The 10,586-nt window shown below is 43.3% G+C and overlaps 1 protein-coding gene across 3 annotated transcripts in view; it reads right to left on the bottom strand.

Moving 5' to 3' along the window:
* Positions 1–10,586, bottom strand: part of epsti1 (epithelial stromal interaction 1) — a 98,593-nt gene that overhangs the window by 42,745 nt on the left and 45,262 nt on the right. For 2 of the 3 annotated variants that reach the window (XM_043694425.1, XM_043694422.1), the window contains 2 exons: positions 2,153–2,211; positions 1,536–1,619 (listed from right to left, as the gene is read on the bottom strand). In XM_043694425.1, the coding sequence (XP_043550360.1) occupies positions 1,536–1,619; positions 2,153–2,156 (88 nt within the window). In that variant the 5' untranslated portion in view covers positions 2,157–2,211. The remainder of the gene's footprint in view (positions 1–1,535; positions 1,620–2,152; positions 2,212–10,586) is intronic. The other variant, XM_043694424.1, reaches the window with a different exon arrangement.

Genomic DNA, 10,586 nt, shown 5'->3' with positions numbered 1-10,586 from the left:
GCTCTTCCAGCACCACTAATCCAGAATCTGGTTTCCAGCATCTGCAGTCATTGTTTTTACCTCGTTGATTTCTACCTGGGCTATAAAGCTATACAAATAGTACGGCTACAAGAGCAGGTCTGAGGATAGGAATCCTGCAGCGAATAATTCACCTGAGTCCCCAGAACCTGTCCACAATCCAGAAGGCAAAAGTCAGGAGTGTGTTGTGAGATGCAGGGTGAGAGATTTATATCTATTTTAATATCAGTTAAGTTTAGATGTTTGAATTTTTATATGTGGATTTTTCTGTGTGTCTGAAGGAGCTTAATGATTAACGTGTAAGTATTTGTGTAGTCATGGTGATTTCTTATAGAGAAACTTGATAGAGATGAAGATCAGAACTAATGGATGTCTGTGCACATTACTTCTCAGTTTCCAATTTGTAAGGTAAATAATTGTGTATCAGCTATGCTATTAAAAATGTCTAGACTTTAAGCTTAGGAGAAAGCACCCAACACTTGAAAATAAGGTTTGGTTCAGCTTGAGGCAGGTCTGGAAAAGTACTTGGAAGAAGATAGACATGCACAGCCATGCTCCCAAGAAAGGGAGAAGATAGTAAAAAAAACAGATTATATTACAGCAATGAGCTGAGTAATAGTTCCAGACCAGGAGTGTCTAAATAAAACCTTTTAGAAGATTATTTGAACCTGGAATATATAAACTTAGGAGTATGAAAGCCCCAAGAAAAGGCCATACAGACTGGATATTGAAATTGCAGTTAAATTAAATGTATTGGAGAGTTAGAGGGATTCTTCTCTCATGTGAGTGCTGCACTGGGGTGCTTTCAGGATCGGTAAAGGTATATTTTGGGATTTCATTTTACTGTACATGTCAACAACTCTAAAATTGTGTTGTTTAATTGGTTTGAGTCTATTCTATCATCTTTTGTGAAATTACAAAAACTTAGTTTTAATAATGAGACTTATCGTGTTTCAGTCAGAATCTGCCTCATGATCTTCCAGCCAGATTTCAGTCTGGGATTGGACATTTCCAAAAACATCAGCTGGGATCACGACAGTTGCCCACTTGCCTGGAAGGGTGTTGATCTAATAATTTGACATCATTGAGGACAAAGCAGCCCGCTTGATTGGGTACCCCATTGCCTTCAACATCCACTCCCTCCACCAACAATGCTCAGTTATAGCTCACTACCAATATCCACAAGATGCACTGCAAAAATTCTACCAAGACAGCACCTTCTAAACCCATGTCCACTTCCATCTGGAAGGGCAAGTACAGGAGCTACATGGGAACATCCCACAGGTAAGTTTCCCTCCAAACCACTCGCCATCCTGTCCTGGAAATGTATCATCATTTCTTCAATGTTGCTGGGTCAAAATCCTAGAAACTCCCTCCCTAACCCAAACTAAATAGGCTTCCACAGTCCAAGATGGCAGCTCAGCACTATGTTATCCAGAGAAATCAGGGATGGCCAATAAACACTAGTCTAGCCAGCAATGCCCATAACCTGCAAACAAATTACAAAAACCTCTTACCTAATTGCATGGGAGTCAAGTTGATTGGACCAAGCCTGTTAGCTTCCTTCCACTTCCTCAGATCCTCCAGTTCCTTGTTTGCCACTAGAAGAGAGGAACAGTGTTAACCTGTGGCTCATAGCACAAGCCAGATAAAACAGCACGTCACGATTTACTGGATAGAGACGACAGGCTGGCCTGTGGCTTCTGCTCACTATAATCCTCATTGCCACAATTTGACTTTGCAATTTTTGCTAACGTGAATTAAAACGATTCAGAACTAGTCATTGCTGGAGAACTCTGTACGCTCAGCAGGTTGAAGATCTGGAAGAGATTACAGGAATATAGGGAAGGCAGAGGCCTTGGAGGGATTGGACTGGAGCATAAGAGTGACAGTGAGAGTGAGAATTTTAAATGTGAGGTGCTTACTGGACTGGGGACCACAATGGTGTTGGGGAACCCAGATCTGCTGAGAGTTGGGACAAAGAAAGCAGCAGTTTATACACTGAAGTACACAATGGAAAGCCTGCCAGCACAGGACTGGTGTCTGGAAAGGACTAAAACACGAAGCACCAGGCTAATTGAATTAAAAATAAAAATCTGTTTATAAACACCATATCTGTTTCTTAAATACTTACTCATTTGCAGACGTGATCGCCTGCTCTCAATTGGTGTAACCACTGAATATCCTTCTCTGCTGTAATTTAAAAGGGACAAACATTATTTGTAAGTTCAACCTCAGGGCATCTCCAAGGCTTCTAAAATGCTTTGATGGTTGAAGAAGTGGAAGCTGTTTAACAATTAGAAATTTTTTGACAAATTCATGTTAGTTCTGTGCTCACTCGAACGTGATTTATAAACATTTTGTATTTATTAAGTATTCTTTCCCACAATATCTGTGGATTCAAGCTTTTGTACTGCTGAAATTTAGCAATGTAGAATAAATTGTTTGCTGATTTGATGGTTAATAGGGTGAACTGCCTCAGAGCGGTATCACCGAGCGCTGCATTTGACCAAAGGTGTCATGTGTGGATTTTCTGTGAGCTCTAGTAAGTGTTTGCACTCAATTCCCCGTATACCACACCCCAATGGCCCATCACGAGGCCATTTCTTCGCTCTTGCCACAGACGTAAGCACTCGTCATTGCCAGAACTTCCCGGGATCCTCTGAGCCTCAGCGAAGCTGTGCAGGGAGCACACGATGGACATAAAGGGACTGGTTGTCTGAGGTGCATTTGTTTTAATGCAAGAAGTGTCGTCGGCAAGGCAGATGAACTGAGGGCTTGGATTAGTACCTGGGAGTATGATGTTATTGCTATTACTGAAACTTGGTTGAGGGAAGGGCATGATTGGCAACTAAATATCCCAGGGAGAAAGTGAGGACTGTAGATGCTGGAGATCAGAGTCGAGTGTGTGTGGTGCTGGAAAATTACAGCAGGTCAGGCAGCAACCGAGGAGCAGGAGAATCAATGCTGCCTGACCTGCTGTGCTTTTCCAGCACTACACTCTCAACCAAATATCTCAGGATAACGATGCTTTAGGCAGGATAGAGAGGGAGGTAAAAATGGTGGAGGAGTTGCATTACTGGTCAGGGAGGATATCACAGCTGTGCTGAAGGAGGGCACTGTGGAGGACTCGAGCAGTGAGGCAAAATGGACAGAGCTCAGAAAGAGGAAGGGTGTGGTAACAATGTTGGGGCTGTACTACAGGCCTCCCAACAGCGAGTGTGAGATGGAGGTACAAATATGCAAACAAATTATGGAAAGATGTAGGAGCAACAGGGTGGTGGTGACAGGAGCTTTTAATTTTCCCAACATTGACGGAGATTTACTTAGTGTTCGAGGTCTAGATGGAGCAGAATTTGTCAGGACCATCCAGGAGGGTTTTCTAGAGCAGTATGTAAATAGTCCAACTCGGGAAGGGGCCATACTGGACCTGGTGGTTGAGGCTTCAACAGGGGATTACTTTGAGAGTAGTGATCACCATTCTGTAAGTTTTAGAATACTCCTGGACAAAGACAAGATTGGGGGAAGGCGGGTAATGTAGATAGGCAGCAGCTGTTTGTAGATAAATCCACATTCAATATGTGGGAGGATTTTAAAGAGAGGTTGATTAGAGTGCTGGAGAGACAAGTGCCTGTGAAAATGAGGGATAGAAATGGCAAGATTAAGGAACCATGGATGACTGGTGAAATTGAGAGACTAGCTAGGAGGAAAAAGGAAGAGTACATAAAGTCTGGGTGACTGAAGACAGACAAAGCTTTGGAAGAATATCAGGAATGTAGGACCAATCTGAAATTAGAAATTAAGAGGGCAAAAAGGGTTAAAGAAAATCCCAAAGCCTTTTATTCATATATAAGGAGCAAGAGGGTAACTAGAGAAAGGGTTGGCCCACTCAAGGACACAGGAGGGAATTTATGGGTGAGATTCTTAATGAATACTTTGTACTGGTATTCAATGATGAGAGGGACATGATGGATGTTGAGGTTAGGAATAGGTGTTTGGTTACTCTAGGTCAAGTTGGCAAACGGAGGGAGGAAGTGTTGGATATTCTAAACGCATTAAGGTGGAGATGTCCCCAGGTCCAGATGGGATCTATCCCAGGTAACTGAGGGAAGCGAGAGAGGAAATAACTGGGGCCTTAACAGATGTCTTTGCAGCATCCTTGAACATGGGTGAGGAGCTGGAGGACTGGAGAATTGCAAATGTTGTTCCCTTGTTGAAGAAGGGGAGCAGGGATAATCCAGGTAACTATAGACTGGTGAACCTGACATCAATGGTAGGAAAGCTGCTGGAGAAGATATGGAGGGATATGATCTAATCCCATTTGGAAGAAAATAGGCAGTGACAGGAAACATTGTTTTGTGCAGGGAAGGTCATATCTTACCAACTTAATAGAATTTTTTGAGGAAGTGACAAACTTGATTGATGAGGGAAGGGCTGTAGATGTCATGTACATGGACTTTAGGTAAGGCGTTTAGTAAGGTTCCCCATGGTAGACTGATGAAGAAGGTGAAGTCACATGGGGTCTGGGGTGTACTAGCTAGATGGATAGAGAACTGGCTGAGCAACAGGAGACAGAGAGTAGTAGTGGAAGGGAGTTTCTCAAAATGGAGAACAATGGTGTTCTGCAGGGATCCATGCTGGGACCACTGTTGTTTATGATATACATACATGATTTGGAGGAAGGTATAGGTGGTCTGATTAGCAGGTTTGCAAATGACACTAAAATTGGTGGAGGGGACTGTCAGGGAATACAGCAGAATATGGATAGATTGGAGAGTTGGGCAGAGAAATGCCAGATGGAGTTGAATAGATTCAGATTGTTTTCATTTGAAAGATGGAGGTTGAGGGGAGACCTGATCGAGGTATACAAAATCATGAGAGGTACAGAGAAGGTGGACAACAAGATGTTTTCCGCAGACTGGGGGACTTAATTACTAAAGGTCATGAGTTCAAAGTGAGAGGGGAAAAGTTTAAGGGAGATATGAGTGGAAAGTTCTTTACCTGAAGGTGGCAACGCAGGTCAATAGAGTGGTCAGGAAGGCATATGGCATGTTTTCCTTCATCGGCTGAGGTATTGAGTACAAGAGTTGGCAGGCCTTGTAACAGTTGTATAAGACTTTGGTTCAGCAACCTTTAGAATACTGCGTACAGTTCTGGTCGCCACATTAGCAAAAGGATGTGGATGCTTTGGAGAGGTGCAGAGGAGGTTCATCAGGATATTGCCTGGTATGGAGGGCGCTATATATGAAGAGAGGTTGAATAGATTCAGATTGTTTTCATTTGAAAGATGGAGGTTGAGGGGAGACCTGATCGATGTATACAAAATCATGAGAGGTACAGAGAAGGTGGATAACAAGATGTTTTCCGCAGACTGGGGGACTTAATTACTAAAGATCATGAGTTCAAAGTGAGAGGGGAAAAGTTTAAGGGAGATATGAGTGGAAAGTTCTTTACACAGTGTGTGGTGGGATGTCTAGAACACGTTGCCAGCAGAGGTGGTAGGGGCGGTAACAATAGCGTCGCTCAAGATGTACCTGCTCCTCTGATGCTGCCTGACCTGCTATGCTTTTCCAGCACCACTCTAACCCAGATACATGATTGGGCAGGGAGCAGAGGGATATAGGCCTTTCGAAAATAGGCAGCAGGTTTAGATAGAGGATCTGGATCGGTACAGGCTTGGAGGGTTGAAGGGCCTGTTCCTGTGCTGTAATGTTCTTTGTTTTAATCTACTGTAACATCAGCCATGAGCTGCAGTTCATTATTGCATTGATGCCCTTGAGATGGCCAACAGAAGCAAGTTGGTGATAAAATTTGCTGACAGGACCTAAGGTCCTGGTTGATGGCATGGTAGGGAGAAAAGGGACATCCTCTTCCCTCAGGACCACCAAATTAGACAATGGCACCAGATTCCACTGGTCGGGGCTGAGGTTGCATCCATTCCTCATTCCAGAGGACTATCTCGCAATGCCACTTGGTCATTGACCTTCTGTACTCTTCAAGAGCCAATGCCACACTCCTCTGTGATACCTCAAACTTACATGCTGCTCCCGCACCACCTCCCAGCAAATATTCTGCTCTCTCCCTCAGATTATTACCTGCAGCATCTTCCCTCACTCGTTCACACCTGACAGAGTGCGTGGGTAAGAGGGGGAGAAAGATAAACAAAAACTGAACAAGAGTGAGCAACCGAGAGAACATACATACAGACCCAACTCGGCCGCCCACCCACATCTGCACTAACAGCTGTGCTAGCCACTTTCCTTTCATGCAGTCTGATTCCAGGAGAAAAAGCAATCCACAATGGCGAAGAGAGAGCCAATACGAGAGGTGGGATGTCCAACATTCAACTTCTCTCTGTATATGAGGACCCTTGCCCTAGTGGGAGAGGATTGTGACTGCTCATGTGGTATTGCTGTGACCTCCACATACCAGTAACCAAGTAGGACTCAATGTTGTGCTGCTCTCCCATTTCCGCCATTGAAACGTATTATAAGTGTTAAGATGGCTATGAATAAGAATAACTCAGGACCTTGTGCAAGGAACTGAACTGGGGAAGCAGTCAGTATTAGGCAGGAGCCCGGGAGTATTAATTGGGAGGAACGGTTATCAGGCAAATCCATATTTGACATCTCGAAATTAAAGACCCCGCTGGTGATAGTTCAGGACCAGCATGTTCCAATAAGGAGGAAGGACAAGGATGGCAAGGTAAGGGAGCCTTGGATAGTGAGGGAAGATGTAAGTTTAGTCAAAAGAGAAAAAGAAGGTTTAGGAAGCTAAAATTGGACAGACCCCATGAGGAATATAAGGAAAACAGGAAAGTACTCAAGTAGGGAATTAGGAAAGCAAGAAGGGGCCATGAAATGACCTTGGCAAGTAGGGTCTCAGAGAACTCCAAGGCATTCTATACACACATTAAAATCAAGAGGATAATTAGGGAGACGGTAGGACCATTCAAGTGTAAAGGAGGAAACTTGTGCAGGGGATGTGGGTGAGATCCTAAATGAATACTTTGTGTCAGTATTCGGCCAGGAGAAGGATATGGAGGATAAAGAAGTTTTGTGTGGAGCATGCTAATATGTTCAGGCATTTTGTGATCAAGAAAGAAATGGTGTTGGATCTCTTGAAGAGCATTAAGGTAGAGAAGTCCCCAGGGTCAGATAGTATCTATCCCAGGTGGAAACCAGACAGGCGCTACGACAACGGATCAATGGACACTGCACAACAATCGCCAGATAGGAACCTTCCCTCCCAGTGAGGCAGCACTTCAGTAGTCAAGGACATTCAGCCTTGGATTTTAGGGTAAATGTCCTCCAAGGTGGACTTTGGGGTACACAACAATACAGTGTAGCCAAGCCATGTTCAGTACTCATGAGGACAGCCTCAACCGGGATCTTGAGGTCATGTTGCACTGCAGGTGAAATCACCACACTATATGCTCACACTCACATAGCCCTTCTCTCACACATACACACACTCTGTCAGATGCACAGATTCCCTCCCACTCATACACACTTTCTCTTCCCTCACATATATACACACTTCCCCCTCTCTCACACGCACATATAAATCTGTGGTGTGAATTTGCATTAGCGGATTTGTATTTGCAGGTACAGTATATTTTGTTCAAATAACACAATTTTTAGACAATGTTACATTTATAAACTCCTACTTTGGAAATAAAAGAAACAGACATACTCCAAACAATACCCCATGTCTAAAATACATTGTCTGACTCGAGGTGACACCTCCTTTATACTGATAACACCTTAAATTGTCTCAGGGCAGAGACTTGAAAGAAATTCTGGCATTTGCATGTTAAATCAATCAAAACCTGCACCTCCATTCTAACTGATTCAAGATATAAGAGCCATCTTAGGTGGGTTCAGTTCACCTGCATGAATTGTATGAGCCTGTGATCTTGTCCTTATAAATTCTGTATCTAAGGTCTTCCTCTCTAACACCTGAATAAGGAGCAGCACTCTGAATGTTGGTGTTTTCAAATAAATCCATTGAACTATAACCTGGTGTTGTGTGAGTTTTGATCTTGTCTCTTGAAGAAACCAGCTCCTCAGGACATCATCGCCTTCTGAGGAAGAAGCCACAGTAATCTCAGCTCTTAACAAGCATGAATTACATAGAAAACATTCCGTTTAAACAGGAGTTCCTGGTCTCAGCAACATCAAAATATCGATCTTGTTCCTTTCATCACTTCCATCACACTGCCCCATAAGCTGAGACTTCTAACTGAAACTTGTTTCCTCGAGTTTCATTTCCTTTGCTGGTCACTGCTTACCTAATACTCCTACATTAGCAAAACAGGGTTTATTATTTAGTATGTCAGCCTTAGTGATAAATTGCCAACTTCCCAAGATTACTTTTACAACCAGAAATTCCCTTCATTGTGAGGTCATTTGCATAATGGAGACAGGGTGTGTCAGTGAACTTTATAACCATTTGTTCACACGTGGCTTGCACCAACATGACTAGGCTGAATCACCTTTCTTTTCCATTTGTGCCTTTCTTGTATAATAATGCCACAATCCGTGCACAAGACATCAACTAGAGTTGGATTTATCTGCTCAAAATATTTGTCAATACTTCCTTCCATGACTATGCCAAAGTAGTCACAGTTCAAGAACACTAGATATAAAATAAATTACATTCAACACTCATCTGTCAGTTTCATTCGCTTGTTCTGATAGCGTTTCATTCCCTCATTTTTAGAATCTCAAAATCTTCAACAGAGTCGAACACTGCCACCTATATGGAATCACAGTGCATTGGTTCTCTTAACATACCAACCTCCTGCCTTTTTCCTTATATCCCTGCTCACCATTTCTATCCAAATAACCACTACTCCCCTCAAGTGTCTCAATAAAACCTGCCTCCACTACATTTCCAGGCAGCGCATTACTTAACCCCGTCTCCACCACTGTCCCAGTGCACGGACACTGGGATCCACCTACTATTCCCTTCCCCATCTTTACACATCACAATGGCATCAAACATACCATTAGCCAATTGAGTGTTTGATACGATCATACAGACACGCTGCCATGTTTTGTTTTTACCCCCAGGCTTATTCTATTCATAATACACAGAATATAGAATTGTACAACATAATAACGGGCCCTTCAGCCCATGATATTGTACTGAACATAACACCAAAGAAACTAATCCCTTCTCCCTGCCGTTAGTTCATGTCCCTCCATTCCTTGCACATTCACGAGCTTATTTAAAAATCCCTAAATGCTCCAATTGTATCTGCCTCCACCAGCACCCCTGGCAGTGCATTCCAGACTCCTATAACTCTGTGTAAAAAAAAAGAATTGCCCCTCACATCTCCTTTGAATTTTACCCCTCTAACCTGGGGACCTATCCACCTTGATGCTCTTCAAGATATCCAACATCTCTTCTTTCTTGATCTCAAAATGCCATACCACATCAGCATGCTCCATACATATCTCACTATCCTCCTGGGTGAATACAGATGCAAAGTACTCATTTAGGGTTTCACTTACATTCTCTGCCTCCAAGCACAAGTTCCCTCTTTTATCCCTACCATCTCCCTAGTTATTGTCTTGTTTTTCACGTGTGTATAGAATGCCTTGGAGTTCTCTGTGACCCTACTTGCCAAAGTCATTTCATGCCCCTTCTTGCTTTCCTAATTCCCTGCTTGAGTACTTTCCTGTTTTCCTTCTATTCCTCATGGGCACTGTCTGCGTTTAGCTTCCTAAGCCTTGTATATGCTTCTTCTTACTTCTTGAGTAAATTCACGACCTCCCTTGTTATCCAAGGTTCCCTTACCTTGCCAGTTTAGTAACTTCCCACAAGGACTTATCTTGGTTATAGCTATCTTAAAAACTTAAGGATTTTGTGATCACTGTTACCAAAATGCTCTCCCACTGAAAGATCATTCACCTGGCTCATTAGCCAATACAAGGACCAGGATGGTCCCTCCTCTAGTTGGACTCTCCACATACTGTTTCAAGAAACCCTCTTGAAAACACTTACATTCCACCCCATCTAAGCCTCTTGCTCTGAGGGAGTCCCTGTCACCATTGGGGAAGTTAAGGTCACCCACTATGACAACTGTGTTTTTATTGCACCTTTCCATAATCTGCCGACATCAATCGCTCATTGGCTGTTGGGGACCTATAGTATAATCCTATCAGTGATGACTCCCATATTATTTCTGAACTCTACCCATATTATCTCATTGGATGATACCTCCTCTCTGAGTGTAGATGTAACTTTCTTCCTGATTAGTAATGGAACTCCACCACCTCTTTTACCTTCCTCTCTATCTCGCCTAAAACAATAAAACCCTGAAATGCTGAGCAGCCAGTCCTGTCCCTCTCTCATCCAAGTTTTTGCAATGGCCACAACAGCCTTGTCCCATGTACGGTTTCCTCCCACAGTCTAAAAGATGTGCAGGTCAGGTGAATTGGCCATGCTAAATTGCCCCTAGTGTTAGGTAAGGGGTAAATGTAGGGGTATGGGTGGGTTGCGCTTTGGCGGGGCGGTGTGGACTTGTTGGGCCGAAGGGCCTGTTTCCACACTGTAAG

Source organism: Chiloscyllium plagiosum, chromosome 7 (genome assembly GCF_004010195.1).
Source record: "Chiloscyllium plagiosum isolate BGI_BamShark_2017 chromosome 7, ASM401019v2, whole genome shotgun sequence".
In the NCBI taxonomy this organism is placed as follows: Eukaryota; Metazoa; Chordata; class Chondrichthyes; order Orectolobiformes; family Hemiscylliidae; genus Chiloscyllium; species Chiloscyllium plagiosum.
Note: the sequence above shows the minus strand (reverse complement) of the source record. Positions and strands in the feature narration are given on the sequence as shown.